At 38.1% G+C, this 21,293-nt stretch overlaps 2 protein-coding genes across 2 annotated transcripts; one reads left to right on the top strand and one right to left on the bottom strand.

The window, feature by feature from the left end:
* Positions 1-1,824: 1,824 nt before the first annotated feature.
* On the bottom strand, positions 1,825-14,252 carry SASS6 (SAS-6 centriolar assembly protein; the record flags this gene model as incomplete). The annotated part of the gene is made up of 17 exons (XM_082002876.1): positions 14,048-14,252; positions 12,721-12,781; positions 10,934-11,013; positions 9,737-9,841; positions 8,678-8,849; positions 7,660-7,737; positions 6,546-6,665; positions 6,258-6,449; positions 5,870-6,064; positions 5,399-5,488; positions 5,127-5,306; positions 4,434-4,515; positions 3,863-3,972; positions 2,946-3,068; positions 2,556-2,647; positions 2,009-2,100; positions 1,825-1,910 (listed from the first exon to the last, which is right to left on the bottom strand). The coding sequence occupies exons 1-17, from the start codon at positions 14,113-14,115 to the stop codon at positions 1,825-1,827; spliced, it is 1,926 nt and encodes a 641-aa protein (XP_081859002.1). The 5' UTR covers positions 14,116-14,252.
* TRMT13 (tRNA methyltransferase 13 homolog) lies at positions 14,206-21,066 on the top strand (the record flags this gene model as incomplete). Its single annotated transcript, XM_082002754.1, has 11 exons — positions 14,206-14,340; positions 14,773-14,819; positions 14,904-14,970; positions 15,821-15,883; positions 16,020-16,089; positions 16,531-16,637; positions 17,604-17,771; positions 18,069-18,141; positions 18,822-18,896; positions 20,155-20,569; positions 20,871-21,066. The coding sequence occupies 11 exons, from the start codon at positions 14,206-14,208 to the stop codon at positions 21,064-21,066; spliced, it is 1,416 nt and encodes a 471-aa protein (XP_081858880.1).
* Positions 21,067-21,293: the final 227 nt, after the last annotated feature.

Below are 21,293 nucleotides of genomic sequence, written 5' to 3'. Positions count from 1 at the left end.
TGAATATTTTAATGAATTTTTAAATAATTGTTAATGTTTCTTGATCTGAACTGGAGTTCTGTAGCATATGTGTGTTCTACTTCAGCAAGTGGGGGAAAAAAGGGCTGGAGCACAGGTCCAGCACTGTGTTTTATCTGCCTTCTGCCTGTCACTATTCTCCCTGGTGGTGTTCAGCAGTGCAGGCCAGCCACAGGGGAGCTGGTGGAACAGGATGGCCATAGATGCTGGCTACAAGAAACAGGTCAGTAACAAAAGACAGTCCGCCTTCAGTACACAGCGGGCTCTGCCTCCCTTTCTCAGGCCCATTACAGCTTTGTTTCATTTTAGGTGTAAATAGGACTGGGAGCTCTGGAAAGCTGCCACAATTTAATTACCCACTTCCTGTTTGATAACAGCTTATATATACTTGAAGAGAAATAGACCAAATTCACATTAATTTACACCTACTAAAACTTAACTAGAAACAGTAGCAGAAGCACAGACCTTAGAACTGGGTGGCTGCCATCTGGGGAGTGTAGGTGCAGCATAGTGCTGGTCCAGTAGCACTGCCTTTGCGTGAATAAGCTGTGAAGAAAACTCCAGAAGAAGGTACGATGGATAAAATAGTACTGTTCTGGCACTTACCTCAGCTTGGACTTTCAGTGCAGTGGGGGTGTTGGTTTAGTACTCCTAAAACATTACTTAGTCAGAGTTTTTGATAAAAACCTTTTAATATTTCCACTGAAACTTACATGTGCCAAAACAAGAGACTATACATTAACATCATGCTGATTTATAAACAAATACACACATTTTGCACTGCAAAACAAACAACTTAAACATACAATCCTCTGGATGCACTTTAAGTAACAAAGGTAGAAGGTATGAAATACCTTTAACCACAGAAGTAAGTAATAGTAATTTTAAAAAGGGTATTTTGTATGTTACAAATACTTGCATGCCAGTTCTTTATTGGGGACACCAAATAAAAGATGGCACAGAATGAAGCTGTTAACATGATTCTAGCATTTGAACCTGGGTAAGTAGAACAAGCTGAATAATTGATGTCCACCTAAATTTGGGTGTTGGAGTATCTTCAACTTCTGTAAGACTGTACAGTTGTTAAAAGTATGATTAGTAAAAATAAAGTGGCTTTTAGATGTTGTAACTTCTAACTGTTCAGATAGATACTACACCATTAGAACCTCTTAAGCATGGTGGCGCTGACAGATTGATAGAAAAGTTAGGGTAACCAAGAGTGAGAATTTTAAATTATCATTTTATACCTTCAGTAAAATAATTTTAATATCTTTAGTATTAAATATATTTGTAAGTCTATATGCAATTCAAATAAGCTGGTTCCAAAATTACACAACTTTTGAAAATTAAAAGTGTAAGGGAGGATTAGTGAGGCAGTCATGCCATTATTAAAATGACAGCATCACGCTGTTTTCCAGCCCCTTCTCTTTGCATCATCCTTTCTCTGAAAGGAGTCAAAAAAGTATTTACAGAGCCACACTTGTTAATTCCTCTAACAAAGTCGTCAGCGCACTTAAAGTGGGTTTTTTGGAAGACTACAAGGTCTCCAATACACTTAAGGGAAAGTTCTGCACACCCCCGTGACTTCACGAAGGTGGTGTTCCCCCTAGGGCCGAGGCTGCCTTGGAGTTTTAGCTTTTCTTTAGGCTCAAGTATCCTGAGAAGTCAGTCAAGGTATCTTTCTTGAAGAAGATGGGTTCAGACTTACTTACAAATTATGTCAGTTCACACCGATACATTATTACAGGACATCCAAAAATCCCCCAAATAGTTAAAAGAGGACTCTTACTTTAAGAACCCTGTCTACTATCCAGGAAAGTAAGCCGAGGCTGGTGTTACTGCAGCTTTTGGTGACGGCTGGGCTTTTGTTGGTAAATACGCTTTCAGGTGCTCTGTAGAACAGCAGAAGCAAGATACTGTTCATAGAACTGTAACTATTAATAGCCTTTACATTTCAAAGGAGGTCTTGTTTTACTATTTCCATACATACCCGAGTTAAGTGTATTTTGACTAAGCCCACGTAAAGGAATGCTGTCATCTTTTTTCTTTAAATATTTGGAGTCCAGCCCCAAATTACCACCACTAGAAATAAAAAAGATTAATTAAAATTTAAGCCAAACATAGTTAGCAGTGCATTAACAGGTGTGGATACACACTCATTCAGAAAAATCTTAACTTGAAGTGGAACTACTGTGTGTTCCTACAAATGTTATCATTTAAAGGTAAACCATCACTGAGTAGGTTAAGAACAGTCTAGAAGTAATTTTTTGACTGACCTATCACCTGATAGCCTTAGATTTGTCACCAGGAGGGACAATGAACTTCTGTTCCTTGGGACCCACTCCTGAAAGCATGGCTCTTCATTTGTTACCTACAAACTGCTTAGCGACCAATTATGTCTGCCACAACTTAAAATTCATTAGCATGTTGATGGAGAAAGGCAGATCACAGCACCAGCTTGCTACTGGAAGTGTTCTGCTCAGTTCCAGGCACGCATAGAAGACAAATGGCTTTATAAAAATAATAATTAAACTTACTTCTCCTTATTTGCTGGATGACTACTTGCAGGAGTCACTGTCTGAACATCTGAACATCGATTCACCTTAGAAAGCTGTGTGTTAAACTGAATCTGCAGAAACAGAAGAGTTGCAGGTTAAAGAGAGCTACTCCTGATATGACGGTCCACCAGTCAATGTACTCAGAAGTGATGTTTCTATACCTTGCAGAGCAGCACACAAGAACTAAGCGACTTAACAACAAGCATTAGCTATTACAATTACTAACAGTGATAATGTTCAAGACAGGGCATTTAAGAGTACTAGGATATGCAGTAAATATTTATGCATTATGAGAAATATGAAAAACATTAAGCTTTGATATTTTATGCTATCGCATTCTTAACCAAACAGAAAAGGCAAAGTGCCTGCCTTTGGTACTGGATATTGTGAGTTGACATTATAGTTGTGTGCTGGTTCTGGAAAGTTCTGGAAGGCATACAGAGGAGAAATGGGATGATTGATTCCTGAGCTGGGAAAGGATGGTCGGTCAGGCTGTAAGGGAAATAGAATGCATCCATAAAAGGAGGAGAAAAACAATTCTTGAAGTAATTGTTTGTAGAAATTCCAAACTTAACAACTAACCACAATTGCAAAGCTAAAATTTGAGTCTTCCTCACAGGAAGACAATGTCACTTTTTATAAGTCAGATGAGTTAAGCACTCCTAGCTAGTATTTATAAGCTCATAGTAAGCTACACACCCTGTGATTAATATATTAAAGGTATCTAGCTATAACTCGGAGACCTCTTTGCATGAACATGCCCTTCCACTTTTGAATAAGCAGCTCATCAACTGGTAGGTGACAAGGGACATCTGTACACAGACAACAAACAATAAGAACCAATATGCTATGATATTTAACAGAGACAGTAGGTAATGTTTCTCACCCCTTTTTTCATGTTTCTAAATATCACTAATAAAAATATTCAAATAGTACACTTTGTCTAAGTTGAAAAAGAAAGATAATTACTATGTAAGTTTACCTCACAACACAAAAATGCCGCTTTTCTTTTTCACCCTGCACTTCCATCTTTTCCAAGTTAATTTTGCATTGTTTTGTGTATTTTAATTAATGAGCTGAGAAAGTTCTCACTTAGAAGGCCAGGGCATCAAGTAGCACCCAACAGGGTATTACATTATTTAAAAAAATAAACAAAACAACCCTGCACACACCCAAAACTATAGGGCCAAAAAAAGATGAAAGCACTTTTTTTTTTTCCTTTCAAGGCCATACATTTCAGGAAAATATAACTACACATAACCATGTCATTTATAGTTGCATCCTACCATGCCATGAGGTGAAATGGCAGTCCTAACACCACTGTGTGCACCAGCAGAAGGCTCCAGCTTCTTCGTCATCTGAATGTCATTCAGCTGTTTGTTTAACCATGTGATTACTGAAGAGAGAAGAAAAAGGTCAAGTTCACTTCCTACCTCTTGCAAGCTGCTTAAAACAGCTAGTGGCCCTTCCTCAAAAGAAGTGACAGCTTTCAGTGTGCTATTTTTCCCCCTTGAGCTCAAGTGACTAGAAGTCTTCATCTCATGAAAAGCCTTTTTGTTCAAGCTTCCTCCACTCCTACATGCCCTTCTGTTCCTTCCGCTAGAAGCAGCCCCCTGTGCATGCAACCACAAGCACCAACTGCAAGGGAAGTCGTCTCTACTTGGAGCTCTAGGTTGTTGCACACTCACTACAGACAGAAGTGAGTCATATTATTTTCCATAAATGACAATAATCGCAGCTCTTTTTTACAAAAAAAGAACACAGGTAAAGCAATATAGTTGCTTTCCTTAATTTTCAGTAGCAGCTAGATCACTACGCCATTTTTACAGAGGGAGACATGAAATTGTATAAACCTACCATTTTCATTGGTTTTCAGCAACTGCTTACTTTCTTCTAGTTTTTGTATTGTAGTTTCTAGCTGTTCTTGTAGCTTGCAAACCTACAATATTCCCGTAACAACATCATCAGGAGCTACTACTATTACAAACTGAAGAAAAAACACAATACAAATAAAAAGGATCTATGAAGCTGTTCTAAAATTACTTAGAGAAGTTTGAACTCTGTTTTTTCACAAAAGCAATATGGTAATTCTTTTAAAATAAGCCCTACTTTTAGCGAGGGTTTCAACACGACAACAGCCAGAAACCTTTCCGACCTTAATTTTTCTCTGGTTAAATAAATGCAAGGACTCCAAGCAGGGGAATATACTTAGTGGAAAAAAAAGTTCACTCTGTTCCTGTTCTTGCCTCCTCCATCAACTTTCACATGAATATGCCCTCTAAAGCATGGCAATTAATCATTATATTGCTTTGTACTCTTAATACAATTTTAGTTTTCTTCCTTATGGATGGATGGCTCTTATAAGTCAGTTTAACATAAAAAGAAAAGTTACTACACGTTTAAATAAATGTGTTAACTAAGTAAAAGAGTACATTCTATTCCATGGAAAGATTTAGGACCTTATTGCTCTAAACAAATAAGTTAAACACAAAACCCAACACACTACATACAGCAGTATTTACAGGACAGAGCGTTAACCTATCACAATACCTCCTCCTCTTTCATTCGAAGAGATTGTCTCGCCTCCTGCAATTCTCTCTGCTCTTTTTGAAGTCTCTCTTCTTTTTCTGCCAATAGTTTTTCCTGTTGAATTGTTACTGTATTTTTCAATTTTAATTTACTCATTAGAGTTTTCAAATCTCCTTGTAGCTTCTTGATAATTTCATTGGCCTATTAAAAAAATAATAAACCAGATATTCTCAAAATAAACATCTAAAAATAAGGAAACAGTTTCATAAGGATAATGGCATGTTCAAACAAACCTTAAGAAGTTCAGCTGACAGGGACTTAATTGTTGTCTCTAGTTTTTCAATATGACTCTGTTTTTTCTCTGTACTCTCTTCCAGTATCACCTTTAAAATATTAAAAATATTGTAATAAAGTTATGTGATAGACATCATTTATGATTTCAACTAGAGCCTCAATAATTCTTTGAGAGATAATCCTTACAAGAAATTCAGTCCTTGCTTTTCAGTCAAATTACACAGGATCTCAATCCATTTTTTGTTTACAAAAAGTACCACTAGCTTTACTGCAGTACCACAGTATTAAAACAGTAGTGACCTTTGTAAAACTGAATCCAGTGTACTTTTGGTGCCATAATTTAGAATTTTTAACTACATTTGAAAGCTTACTTGCTGTATTCATAAAAACTGGTCAGCTGCTAATCTATAGAGACTGCAACTAAGGTTCTACAGAGCTTTACAGAGAATTATTTTGAAACTCGAAGGAACCTTTTGTTCTTGCGTCGCATCTAATACTTCTTTTGTTCTAATAACTAGCTGATCTTTATCTTTGATCTCTTGTTCCAGAACAGCGACCCGTGTCTGTAGCTGATTAATGAGTTTCTCTTTTTCATGACATTCAGCATCCAGAGTAGTGTTCTCCCGACGCAGTGACAGCACCTCCTGCTTTGCTCTTTGACATTCCTAGAATGTGGGAAAAGAATTTAAGAAAACCTGTAATAGTAATTTAAACAGATATATCTAAATATTAAGCATAATGTGGAATAAAGAGAAGCTGAACAAACTTAATATCCTATATTTTCTATCACATGCATAGGCAGGCAGTGTTAATGCTCTAAAAATAGTAAGTTTGGTTATGGAAATTAGTAAGCCATACATCTTCTATTCCAGAAAGCTTTGCTTTCAGTTCTCTGACTGTAGAGTCTCCTTTGTATCTCCTTTCTGTTAGATCTTTATTGACGACCTCGAGTTCTGAGAGTCTGTTCTGCAACTGTTGAATACTTTTCTGATGCAAGTTTTCTAGTTCCTTTTTCTGTTGTTCATGCTGTTGTTGGTACTGAGCTTGTGCCTGAAGCAAAGTAAAGTGTTATTCAACAAATCTAAAAATTAAGCCAAGAAACTATTCACATACAAGAATATTGTTAATTCTTTTCTGTTGTCATACCTGGAGAGCTCTTTCCTTTTCATTTGTCAGCTCCTGTGTGTGTTTGTTCGTTAGAGCTGTAGTGTATGATGTCCATTCATTTTTCAGTTTGTCTAGTTCTCGGCTCTTCTCTGACAAGCTCTGTTTGACAAAGCATGAGTTTTAAAAACTTAAGCATTTCAGTCAATACTGAATGATTCTTTACTGTTACTTCTTTAAAAGGACATGGAGTTATTATGAAAAGTCTAAATTTCAGCACCAGATGCCAAAATACCTGTTCATTCTGTAAACAGGAAAGTAAGGCACTGAGAAGCTAAGGAACACCTTTCTGACACTGTGAATAGAATAATCTTCGTTTCCAATAGTATTTTCTTCCAACCACGATCTAAGAGTGAAAAAACAGTCTGCTGATGTTCCCTACCCTTATAACAAAAAGTGCTCTAGTAAAGGGAAGGGAGTGGGGGGGTGAGGGAATATTTCTTCAGCAGCATCGTTTCCTTTTTGATTTGTAATTCTACATTCAAATTCAGCAAACACATTCCAGTAACTCCAACTGAAAGTGCAAAGGTGAGGTAAACAAGCAGTCCATTCCAAAAAAGCTACACATAGCGGTTTTAATGGAATTTTTATGTTTCATGATAGTCAAAAAAGTCACCTTGATAATTCTAGAATTTGACCCAAATCATCCTGTTGAAACCTACATGTGAAGTCACTACTGAGCTGACCACAGAAAACCGAAAAGTAGTAGAGTAACATGAAGTCCAAGACTTCTAATTTATTTCAGAATTTTTTCGTAATTTTTCCAAATATAAGGATTTCCAACCATTCATGGAATATGTCGATTACACTTATCTTCACACTACCATACATTTAGTATGTAACTTGTGTGTGCCTATACAGAGGCCTGTACAAAATAAAAGTCTGGTTTTGCACTGCAAGAACTAAATTTTATTCTTCAGTTGCACGCTTCACTCATTCTGAAAACTACACTAGACTACTTTTCTTCTTTTCACTCACTCCCAAGTCCATTATCTTAGCTAGGTAGTGGCTAACCAACCAGCCCCAAAAGAAGGCACATTTTCCACAAATTAAAACCAGTACAACTTACAACAGGAAAGTTAAAAATGTACATTACCTGTTGAGTGTAGCTCAGCTGTCTGGTAAGATCCTCTTCAGTTTTTTGAAGCTTTTCTTCCAATACCATTTTGTCTTCCTATGTACACATTGACATCAAGTCAAATCCTTAGCTCCCAAAATACAAGTAGTATTTAGCTTCCATTTTATCAGCATACCCTGCCTAAGCAACCACATACCCATGACATCTGTGGAAAAGTAATCTTTTTTAAATAGGATTCATTTGAATAAGATATAATTCATAAGTTTAAAAGAAAAGGCATTAGCTCACAAGGTAATTAAATTCTTACCGAGTTTCTATAAGGAAATAGTATCATAAAGGCTTGTTTACAAAGGAGTTGCATGAACAACAAATCAAGTGAAATACTGCAAATTTATATTATTAAAATGACTTATTAGGTGGCTATAAACATCACAGCACAGTAGGAGACACACCAATCTCAGGCTATGAAAGACACCACAGTCAAACTATGAGACTGTTATTTCTCATTAAATAAAACCTAGCATGCTACCAACTGCATCAACACTACCATTTTTATTTGGTATTTATAGCTACTAGCCCTTTGAAGTCCATAAAAATCTCAAAATTATACACACATGCATGCTCTTCTGAACCCAACTGCAGAACAAAGACACTGAAAGTTTACAGTATTTTACTTTTGCAGTTGATGTGGCAATCAGCACAAGGCTATGAAGCACAAGACACTGAAGCATTCAGAAGCATTCAACAGCTGCATACTACATGCGCTGCACGTGTAAAATACCCGATTTTCTGCCAGTTCAAATTATAGCAGCTAGTTGAATATACATGTGGTATTTTCATTGCTAGAGTGACAGTAACAATTTAGTTTTAGAACATGCACCCAAATAACAGCATGCAATGACATATATGAGCTAAAATAAAAAATAAACCAGAGCATAAAATTTGGTATATACTTTTGAAGTCTTAAGACTGAAAAAATGCTGAAGTACACATAGCAACAAGGCCTAGTTGCAGCTACGACAAGCCTTCATTTTACCTTAAGGCATTTCAAACAGCTGGCTAAAAACTTCTTTATTTCTGCATCATTTCCTGGTAGGAATTTTAGAGAGAGATGGGTAAGATGCTTAAAAGGGTTGGTCTCCACTACATTTAAAGAGACAGGTGTGTGATCTAGAACAGATGCTGAAGAAACTAACTGCAGCAAAAACCTAGGGAAAATAAAAAATAAACAAATGTTTAGTGTATTTCTTTTCCTGATCCTACAAGCTACTTTGAATAAACTACATTTTAATATGTGCAATAAAAGGCTGTCCAGTTTTTCTTTGAAAAAGAACTATGAAATTCAATCCTTATGATGTAGTTAATACTACAAATACCAACTAAAATGTTTGCACCTTATCATAAGAAATGTACAAAACTAATCAGTTTGCTTATTTATAAAATTTTCAGAAACTCATCTTAGACTTAGGAGTCCAAAGCCAAGTAAGGTCTTTGTAACCAAATTCAAAAGGAAAACGGACTCCTCTCTTTTAGGTATCCTATGACGTAGTAAAATTCATAGCCCACAATACATACTTTAGAAAATAGCTGACTACCGGAGTGGCGCTAGATACTCCGGACCAGGCTTTCCTTGGTACCCACACAAACAAAAATAACATATGGAAAGGCCACTACAGGAAGGGTGGATCTCAGGTCTCCCCCTCACGTATTAATATCTGAACACTGAAATGAAAGAAAAAAACTGTGACAAGAATGCCTTATAACTTTGCCTTCTCCTGCGAAACAGAATGATTTACACCTCAGTCCATCAAATTCAGATTAGCTCTCCAGCATTAAACTGTTAAAGAAAAAAAGGACCAGTGTTGCATCCTTGCTCTTCTGCTAGCTTGCGAAGCTTGCCAGCTTCAACTCAGATGGGGAGACTATTACTAGACATCAATTCCACTACTCTGTCCTCCCTAAACTTAGTTTTTATCAGCAACCTCCACTGACTGATGCATCCAGAGGATGGTTAAATTAGTCTTGTTTTATTGACTCTTCTCAGTCTGAGTGGTTGATAAGCATTTATGCTTAATGATAAGCACTTATTACCTACCTTGGGATATCTTTGTTCTGTTCCTGAATGCATTGCTGAAGCAGATCTATAAATTTTTGTGGGAAAGCAGAGAAGTCTACCAAGAGACCTTGCTGGGATTTTAAACTACATAAACAGATTGGGAAAAAAAAAAAAAATTAACAGTATATATAAGTGTATTTTATTTCCCATAAAATATTTTCTTTACACTAGTAAACATGATCATGTCATTAAAGATTGCTATCATGTTATTCTCAATCCTGAACACAGAAGAAATGTGATTACTTCTGGACAATAATCACCAGAGGGTATTTTTGATTTCAAGAGTTCTTGCAAATAGGCTGCACTAAGAAAAAAAAAAAAAGTTTTGTGGCAGAACAAATGTGTTCCTTTGAGTAAACATCTTCCTTGCAGCACAGAGTGGTATGGTTACTGGATAGGGGCACATGGAAGAAGCAAAGGACAATGAGGGGAGACCCAACCATTATCAAGACTTCATTTGCCTACTTGTTTATTTAATTGCACACCTTCACCATAGATGTAGTAAACTCAAAGACAAAAACAGGCATTCAACAGTGTATGCACAAAACCATACCTTGTATAACAAAACACTTCTGCAAATCTGTTTTATAAATACTATTTCACTTTTGCCTTTTGATCCACACACTGATCATATTTCTCTTTAAGTAATTAAAAAACCAACAAAAAACCAAACCCAAACAACAAAGCAGAAAACTCAACTGTTAAAGCTGGTGCCCAAAGTTGACAACAAATTCTGAGCAAGTAAAATGAGAGCCAACAGTACAATTAGTATGTAAGAAACCCGTAAAACAAAGGCTCAGGTCTGTGAATCCATGTCCATGCAAACAGACTTTCCTCTTGCAATTATTTCTTAAAATAGTTCACACACATACAATAGTTTGTAAGAAGCAGCTATGATAAACAGAAGATGTAAGCAGTAATATAAACTGTGGTACTGTAGCTATGCAGGGAACTTAACATCAGGATTCTGTCACGCATATAATCTTTTCTGTACCTGACTGTTTCACCAACTGGTCGAAGAGAACAATACTATCCAAATACGGACAAAACTCCGTAAGAGAAAAATGCCCAAACCTGAATTATAATATAGACAATTCTAAGCTAAAAATATTCCTTCATTCTTTTTTTTTTCCATTTAGAAATGTTTCACAGACAACACATTATAATTTCACTTACCTTTGAAAATCTTCCTCAGATATGACAAGGTTATAAAGGAAAAAAGGATCAGTATCATCAGTCAATCGAACAGCTAAATCCTGAAAAGACAGATATTTAAATATAATTAAAAATACTATAAACTACCTTGTAGGATTGCTTAAATATTGTAAACCATTATTGCAAACAATATTTAATGTTTTTACTGCTTAACCAAAAATAAGATGGCATCGCAGCAACTAATTCAGAAGGTGGAAAGCATTAACGTTAACACAGCTTCAAATATTACAGTGGGAAAAACAGGAAAAGTATTTCTCACAAAAATAAACCAAGTAAAAACCTTCAACTTTGAGCAGCAAAGGTTTCAAAATTCAACGTGTCTTCATCATTTTACAGAAAGAAAACTATTTGCTATTTTTCCCCATCATGGAATAGAGTGTAGCACTAGCAGTCCGCTGTAACAGATCACAACCACATCATTCTGGTAACTGGAAGTTTTTCAGAGCATATTGCTCCTAAAAGTTTAAGATATTAACTCGTTTGTTCCCTGGAGGTCTGCACAGGATTTTGGAAAAACTGCCTTCTCTGTAAACAACTACTCCTTCATTACAAGGCTGGGGTTATGCAAAACACCTGGTACATCAGGCCCAGGCACCTGTCTCTATAACAAGGCTCAAACCTGTGTGAAGAATATAGTATTTCCTAGAAGAGGAAAGGAAGGAAGCAGAAACCCAACATCACTGAAGTGTGACCACAGCATATGTACATAATACGTAACTGAAACCAGTTTCAGTAATTCGGATACCAGTAACACTAACAAAACTCTCAGCTGGAGAGGTATAAACAAACTTCAGGATTTACCTGTGGAGCTAGCTTACGTTAAAACTAATGCCACCCCAAACCAACTAGGGCGGGTAGGATAAGAATGCCTGCTTGGTTTGATGTCCCATTAACTGATACAAACATTTGAAGTTATCTTTTTAGACTCATCACTCACTGATGTACCCAACTGCATCTCCAGGCTCCTGCTGACAGAGGCTGCAATTTGGTACACAGTTCTTAACTGAACTGCATCTTCACACTTAATATTATCATTGTCACAGCTAGCAGAATCTTACAAAAAAATGCTGTACTCCTTTACAAACAAATCTTTACTCAATAACACTATAACCAACTAATGACTAATCTTAACATCATGGTAGGTGGAAGCACTGCTTAAGTGACAAATTAGACACATAACAAAAAAAGATTTTAAAACTCCAGTAGTAATCTCATTGCTATTTTTCCTAATAAGACTTTCTTACTGCAAATTTAGTACATGAGTTCCTTCCTACTCTGACTGGATGAATTCCAAACATTCAAAGACTAAACACTTATAAATAAAAAGCAAAATGTTACGTCTACGTACAAGTTGTCATTTTTGCTAGTTAAGATGAGACCTTTACAAAGACAACTGCTGCTCTACATTCTTAAATAAGTGTTGAGTATATTTAAAGCGAGATGGCTCTTAGGGTCTAACTTGGGTTCCTCTGAGGGTCTCCAAATACTTTTAATTTGCAACTTTACTAAGACCCATTACTAAGACCCATTTAGCAAAACTAAAAGAGAGGGCTAAAAAACCTATTAAAAAACCACACCACCGTACCAAACCAATTAAATTACTCAAGAACTTATATAAAAAGTAAAATAAGGTCAAGTGACAAACATACTGAAATCCTGTTTTGCTTTTCCTTTGCCTATTTGTCCTCTTATACAATGAAATCCAGATAATACCTAATGAATGACACAAATATGACTAATCCACAAACCTTTTTATGAACAGGACTAGAAATTGACAGTAGCTCAATATTCACTCGAACATTTAATCTCCTGTGTACAAAAAGATGAAACTTAGTAACAAATCAAGAAAACATTCCCCAAATAACTTGTTCATTGCTACACTACAGGAATCAAATGACATTTTTAAAACAAAAGTTCAGGCAGAAGTACCGAGAAAGTTCCCACTGATGACTACTACTAAGACATCTGAAAGCCCCACAGTTTCAGTTATCATTACAGCTCCTCAGCTCAGGTTTTTTTTGTGGCTTGTTAGCCACCAAACTTTAAACAGCAAAGTTTGGAAACTTTGTCCAGAAACTAGAACCTTTGGAAAAGCCTGCTGAAATTTATTAATGATTGCTGAAACTTTTGATAATCATTTATACAGTGCTACCTTGTCTTCATTTACTTCTTGTTGAGCAAGCCGAGAAATTACTTGCATTACAAAAACACACCCACTGACATCGGACTCTCCGTGCCTTCCAATACAGGCAAGCCAGAGTAGCCCTAACACCCGCACACACTGTCTAATCCAGGTAGGAGCTGTATTACTAAAATTACTGTATTTGAGTAGAGGCTTCACATAAAATATTCCCTGGGCTTTCCCAAACACCAGTGCTACGCCATGCACACACGCACACGGGGGAGCCCAAATCGACTTATCCCTCGGCAGAAACCGATCGGGACGGACGTGTGGGCTCGCCCACGCCATAGGGGCAGTAACGAAGGATCTGAGAGGCGCCAAGAGGCCGCGGTAAGGCCGGCTTCAGACAGCGAGGAGGAGGAAGAGGAGGGAGAAGAGGAGGCGGGCCTGCCCGCGGTGCAACCGCTGCAGCCTGGGAGACGCGTAAACACCGGCCCGGCCAGCCGGACCTGCAGCGCTGCGAGGGCCCGTGCAGGGGCGAGGCAGAAATCCCGACCCTCGTGTAACCTGCAGCAGAGACGCGCTTGCCCCCGTACCCCTAAGGCGTTTCTGTAAAGCCACTACGTGTTTTCTCCGCCCCCTCTCCCCTGGCAAGGCACCCGCGGCAGCCACTCCAGCCCCCACTAACCATCTCCAGCCTTGCTGCGACCAAGTCCCCTTCCCTCTAACCCAGAGGGTTCCCATAAACAGCCCCAAAGCATGAACAACGCAAGCAGCATCTCAGCTCACTGCTCGCACTAGGAGCAGGGCCTCACCTCTCGCCCAGCAGTTGTTAGGGCAGAAGGAAAAAGCCTGTCGTTCGGCAGCCCTTCTAAAGAATGCAATAAAGCTTCCGCGCAGCTGCTGAGGAAACCAAGTCAAAGCCCGCCGCACAGTTCAAGTCAACCCCTCACCTCTCCTCACAGCCCTGGCACCTCACTTGCATACACACCGGCCGGTTGAACATCCTCTCCGCCGCCATCTTGCACTTCGAGCTTGGCGCCCGGCTCCCGCGGAGGAGGAGCCTCAAGATGGAGCCGAGGCGGCGCCCGCAGAGCGTGCTGGGACGGAGATGGCGGGGCTGCAGCCGGGCAGCGGCGCCTCGGTCCCTGCGCGATGTGCCTACTTTGTGGAGAGGAAGAAGCGCTTCTGCAAGATGATCCCGGCTCCTGGGAGGCGTTTTTGCGGAGAGCATGGGCAGCAGGAGGTACCGGGCCTTGCCGGGCGGAGCTGCAGGCCCCCTCCTCCGCCTGGGGAGGGTGGGCCCTGGGGTCAGGGCAGCTCCGGGCCCTCTGGGAAGGGCTGGGGTAGGGGGGAAGCCGCGGCGGCACCGCAGGGGGCCTGGGGGTGGCATGTCCGCCTGGGCTGGTTCCGCAGCACGGGCACGAGAGGCTGCGCCTGCCTTTGAGCTCTGGATGTGCTAAGGCCATCGGTTCAGCCCAGGAGTAACGCTGCCATTACATTGTGGGGTTATTCTTTTAGGATCTATACAAGTATTCTTGTCTTAATGTCTCCATTCTGGTTAACCTACCTACCTCAAAATAGATGTTTTATGTAACTCAGATGTCCCTCCACAGCTTTTCTAAAACAGGAGCACGACATGCTGAAGTGTTGTCTAAAACTTTTCTTTCATAACTAGGAAGAAAATTACAGAAAAAGAATTCCATGCCCTCTTGATCCAAAACAGTAAGTATATGTAGATGCTTTTCCCGTTCTTTGTCAGAGTTCACACGATAAATGCTGATACTTTTCTTTCCATTTGGATTTTAGCACTGTATATGAAGACCAACTACAAAAACATTTAAAAAAATGTAATTCAAGAGAGAAGCCAAAGCCAGTAAGTGCCATGTAAATTCAGCACTACTTCCTCTCGTATTTAAGCCCCTAAACATTACAGCTCTGCAGAGAATGTATTGTGCTAACAGCAGCTGTGAAATGGAAGACAGCAGTCTTAGCAAGCACTATAGAAGGACATTATGGAAGCTGAATAAGTACTTGCTGAAATGGAATTCACATTCCAGTCTCCTCATCTTCTGTGTCCCGTCTCACTTTAGTTCAGCACAACTTTTCAGTTCTCTTAGTTACAAATGAAAATGCTGAATTAATTTCTCTCAAAAACATTCTCTAAGAACAGTCTCTCACAATGCCATTCGTTCTGGTGCGAGATTGTCCTCAGAAAGCAAAGCCAGCAGGAAGGCTCTGGGTGTTTTCCTACCTGTGGCAGTCTGTTGCCCTAGCCAACTGCCTGCTTCACTCAAGCTAGCAGTGAATTATGGAAAGCAAGGCTGACAGTTGCAGCCAGTGCTGAGGGAAGGAATAGGATATATGTCTCAACAGCTGTTTCAAGAAAACAGAAGATGGTTTCTTTCCTATCTGCCTTTCTGCCTTATCAGTATTGCATCTTTAGTGTTACCTGGGAAACCTTAAAATGGTGTCTGGAATCAGTCTAGTAAGCATTGACAGCTTCACTCGTATGAACGTGTTCAGTCTTGTCAAAATGTGCTAGAACAGTCATTCCTCCTGGGGATTCAGGATCAGACTATAGGGAAAAAAAAAATTACTTGGAATATCTTCTTTTGCAGTGGATACCTATTGCTATGCACATTATGATAAAAACACTGAAGAATTTAGCTTTTTGCTTCCTGATAATTAATATAATCAGATTTCTTTTCTTTTGATTTTTAAAGGTCTACTTTGTTCAAGATATTAATGCAGGTTTAAAAGATGTAGCAGAAATACCAGAAAAACAAGTGAGTACATTTATTTGTTCTAAAGCTCAGTCCCTATGTAATATGTTGCAATTTATCATTTGACTAAGAACTAGCAAAAATTAAAAATTCTCTTATTTATGGGTTGTGCTTTTTTTTTTTTCCCCTCCTTAAAAAGGTACCTATCTCTTCTCTATCCAAAGAAGAGCTGGAGAACTTAATTGTCAGGTTGAAAAAAGCAAGTAATGGTGAGCTTACTTAATACTGAAAATAAGATGCTTTAAATTGAATTGATTAAATATTTCAGTTTTATTTTTGTTGGTAGATATCTTGTGAAACTGTGAGACATTTGGCACTAAACACATCTGGAGTAATTATCAGCAAGGTGTAGGCAATCCCCCAATAGCTAAATTTTACTCAGAATAAACTAGATTGAATGATAAAACACTGGTGTTTGCTCACACAGCTCATTTCCCTTCCTTTTATGTTTTTTGTTTTCCACTCAAATATCACTACAGATAACAACACAGCTCTGTTACAAACATGTGATGATAGATTTATGCTCCCAACAGACTATTTTGTTAGTGCTACAAATAGAGCTTATGTCTGACTATTGTAACGTGTGTCACAAAACCAGAAACTCTTGGAAACTGGAAAGCTATACGTAAAAGTTTTGCATTTGCATGCAGGCCTGGAACTTCGCCTTAAGGAACAAATACTGTCCCACCAGGCTTTACAAGAAGCCTTAAATGACCCAAAGAATGGGGAATCCGCTTTCAAACACTTGAAGCAACAGGTATGGTCACTGCTTTACTAATAGCTATAGATGTTTTTAAACATGTGGAATTCTACTGCTGTAAATTCGAGTGACTGTGCATGCATAATGCTAGTCACTTCATATGGAGGAAATCTGATATGCTCTGTAACTTCATGCTTTTAAATAATAGCAAACATATAACCTTTGAATGGCTGCTTTGTTAAGTATTAGTAATAGAAGTTTATCAGACTACTGAAATAAATTACAAATTGTGTGGTGTTCTTACGAATTTTTACTTATATATTGTTATTTTATATTAACTCATAATAAATCAGCTACAACAGGTAAAATGTTGTATTTGCTAAGAAGTCAAAGGAATTTTTTACTTTTTCTGTAAGAGCTAGTCCTAGATTACCCGATTGTGTAACAGATACTTAAATGAATTGGAAAGCCTGAGTTTACCTTCTGCCTTTTTAATGTATATTGAACAGCAGGAATTTTAAGGGAGATGGATTGCACACTGTAGCAAAATAGAAAGTGTTGGGAAGAAAAATTTAAAAGTGAGAAATGTATGTTTCCTGTACTTTCTTCCCGTGCTCCACTTACACATTTTGTAATACATAGGAAACTGCAGCAAAGAGAGAGGATTCTGCAGGCACTGATGCTTCACAGAAAATCCAGTACGTTGCCCATATTTTGGATGGCTACTTGGACAATCAGCAGAGAATGATACTATAATGTGTACCTGATCCCAAAAATTAATTCCAGAAACTTCTGTGTGGAGTTCTGTGAGCAGTGGAAGAAGGGCAGGGTGCTGCTGACTAGCCAGAACTTATAATCCCTTTCCTCTGGTCACACAAGATCTTTTCCCTAAATGCATCATGGAAGGGAAGGCTTGAAAAAGTCTTCTGCAGTTTGCTGAAGTAATCCTTTTTTTCTATCAGGCATTACAATACACAGTGTATGTATTTGCTTGGTTCGTAAATAACCTTTTGATGTTTCTAGGCTTCTATTTTAGGTAACCTGGAAAAATTACATTTACTTGTTCCAGGAAGATGTTTTGTTGAGTTTGGAGCTGGGCGAGGAAAGCTGTCCCACTGGGTTGATGTTGCCTTACAGAATGTTGAAAATGTTCAGTTTTTACTTGTGGAAAGGGCAACTACAAGATTCAAGGTAAGAGAGAATATTGTCACATTAGCAGAGTATAATTTTTAATCTGTTGTCATTGAAGCTGCTAACATTTGCTTTTTATCTTCAAAAATAACATAAAGCCTTTAAAAGTTTTGGAAATGTGATTGCCTACATTCCCTACTTTGCCAATAGCAAATTTATTAAGAAAAAAATCTTTGTGTAGAATGTTGGAAATGTGCAGATGTTGACTTGACAAGAAAGAAGTCTGGCATTAATACCTGGAGCAAAATTACAATTATTAGCAGCCAGCCCTATGATGATCTTGTTCTGTTTACACAGGTGGATGGAAAACATAAGAGGAGAGATTCCATATTTGAAAGGCTTCAAGTTGATATTCAACATTTATGTTTAAGTAAGTTCCTTCTTGGCTTGCATAATTTTGAAATAGAGGCTTAACTTTGGATTTTGCATACTGGACTTCAAGTCAATTTTGTATGTAGCACGCTTAAATATACTTGATTTTTGAAGATCATTCTCAGTGGTTGCTTGGACACATTAATGCTGTGTATATATACATATACACTTACATATATATAAAATGAGGATTTAAAATTTTCTGCTTCTTATTTATAGGACATCTTTATAGGTGAGAAATAACAAAACAAAAACAATTTGAAGGTTTTTTAGAACTTGCAGGATTAAACACCTTTGCATCTTTTGTTTTAGGCATGTGGAATGAAGCAAGTCATGCATATCAATATATTAGAATTTGTGGGAACATCTGTCATCAGGAGATGCATTAATGTCATTTACATTTCATAGGCAGTATAGAAAGGCTGAAATGGTTAAATAGGCTTCTTGGCCACAGCATCCAATTCTCTTAATTTGTTTTAGAGAAATAAACTTTTCTTTGAATAGCTTATAACTGTTATGTACAGACCGCTATATTTTTAGTAGTGGTGAAAAAAAGAAATAAATGTTTAAGTGTGCTGAGATTATATTACCCAGAAAAGATACTGCCTCAAGTATAATAATAAAGATTCTGGATTGTGTGTGTTTTGGTTTTGTTGGGTTTTTTTTTTTCCCCTCCAGATAAGGTACCTGTTTTGGAGAAGACAAAACTACCAGTGGTAGGAATTGGGAAGCACTTGTGTGGTGCTGCAACAGGTACGAATTATGTATGTGTTAATTGCAGAAAGTTGGGATACTAAATCTTACAATCCGAATGGATTGTTCCTCCGAACTGTCCTTTTATGCTTTTTTTGCCCTCTTAAACCCCTTTTTGGTAAATGTAGCAACTCTATTCTAAACATCTGTTGACTTCAGTGGAATGGTAGATGGATAATAGATGCAAAGCTACTTTAGACAGAAGTAAAACCTTTCTTGTTTTTATAGAGTAGAACAAAGAATAGTGTGTGGTGGCATCGGTCATGCATTTGTAAACTGTTGAAAGTGTCTTTGCCTCTACTCCGAAATACTTTTCTTTCTAAATTTGTATTGGCTGTCTGAATGTGTATCCCAAGCAAACAAATTAGAAGAATGAGTTTAAAATTATCAGGACAGAAACAAACACACTTTTTCTAATGTTATGTCTACTAAGTAAAGATAGACATCTCAAATATGACACCTATATAGGTACTGTTACAAAGATGACACAGTTAAGCATTTAAGAAGTACATGTACATATTAAATAGATTGTGCCCTGGATATCAAACTTTTAGAGCAAATACTTGGGAGGAGATCTTCCTGCAATATGCCAGTTTAACCAAAGGATTGCAAATTCACTTTTGTAGAACAAATATTCAAGAGCAGAGGTCGCATAATACCCATTTCACATTTAGGGTTTTCATGTTTTCAAAGCATGCTTGTAATTTTTAGTTAAAGTTGTGTTTTGGCTTGACTTTTCTTACATGAAGACAGGCTGAAAGAGTTGGGGTTGTTCAGCCTGAAGAGAAGGCTCCAGCCAGACCTTATAGCAGCCTTCCAGTACCTGAAGGAGGCCTGCAAGAAAGCTGGAGAGATACTTTTCACAAGGGCATGTAGTGATAAAACAGGGGGTAATGGCTTTAAACTGAAAGAGGGTAAATTTACATTAGATATGAGGAAGAAATTCTTCACTATGGGGGTGGTGAGGCACTGGAACAGGTTGCCCAGAGAAGGTGTGGCTGCCCCATCCCTGGAAGTGTTCACAGCCAGGTTGGATGGTGCTCTGAGCAACCTGGTCTAGTGGAAGGTGTCCTTGCCCATGGCAGGGGCGTTGGAACTAGATGATCTTTCAGGTCCCTTCCAACCCAAACCGTTCTATGATTCTGTGTATGCTTTTATCCTTCTTTGGGGGAAGTACATTCCCAACCATGATACAGCCTATATAACAGCATTGTGTTCGTTGCTGGTTTTTTGGGGGGGTATATCTGTGTTTTCCCAGATCTTGCTTTGAGATGCTTGGTTGAAAGCTATACAACTTGCTGTGATGGAGAAAATGAAGAGCCTGCACCAAAACGCTCTAGGACTGATAAGACAGAGGTGGCATCTAACAGTTCTGCTGATAATGAAAGCAACAAAGAAGAGCGTAAGCCTGTAGCTGGAATTGTTATTGCACTGTGTTGCCATCACAAGTGTGACTGGACACATTATGTAGGCAGAGAGTTCTTTAAATCAGTAGGACTTGGACCAGGAGAATTTCATTATTTTCAGAGAATGAGTAGTTGGGCCACTTGTGGCATGCGAGAAACCACAACCAAAGCCTCTACAAATGAAGAATGCGAAGGTCAAACTAATGACACAGAAGAACATGAGCAAACATTCAGCAAGACAGAGAGTGGGTCCGATACTTTACAAAGGTATGTAATTTCCTAGCAAATGGACTCCCACAGAAAAGCAAAACTATGTATAGTCGTATATGAAATTTTTCTGTGTTCTTAGAATGACTCATTTTACAGAAACATTTTAATTACTAAATTTATGGAAATATTCTACTTTTAAAATACAGTTTTCATGGAGATATGTTGAAAATACTTAAACAGTCATGCTTGCCTGAATTGAAAGCAACCTCAAGAGTTTTTCCAAGCTTAACTAATGTTAATTAATAAAACTATTCTTCTGACATGTTGTTCATTCTTTTCCTCCTTTTTATGAAACTAGGATACTTACTGTTGAAGAACGAAAGGAGATAGGTCACCTCTGTAAACTGCTGATTGATCATGGACGGATTGAATATTTACAACAACGAGGATACAAGGCTGCACTACAGTATTATACAGAGTCTGCTGTGTCCTTGGAGAATGTCTTGTTGACAGCTGTCCCAAGTCCATCTTTGATACCAGAGCCAACTACATGACAGGAGATAGATTTGGAAGTCGTAGGAAAAAAGCCTATAAAACTTAGCTGGATTTTTTAAAAAGCTAATTCATTGCTTACAAAAAACCTGTTTTAGTCTTTCCTGTACGCACAAAAAGGTCTTATATTTCCTAGTTTCACTAGGACTTACAAATAGGCAAACCAGTTCTCATCACTGGAAAAATAAAATCGCTAAGAATATTTGAAATCTGTTGTATGCCTCTTTGC

Source organism: Phaethon aethereus, assembly GCF_964289735.1.
Source record: "Phaethon aethereus genome assembly, chromosome: 8".
Lineage (NCBI taxonomy): Eukaryota > Metazoa > Chordata > Aves > Phaethontiformes > Phaethontidae > Phaethon > Phaethon aethereus.
This window is presented reverse-complemented; position numbering and strand designations above follow the sequence as displayed.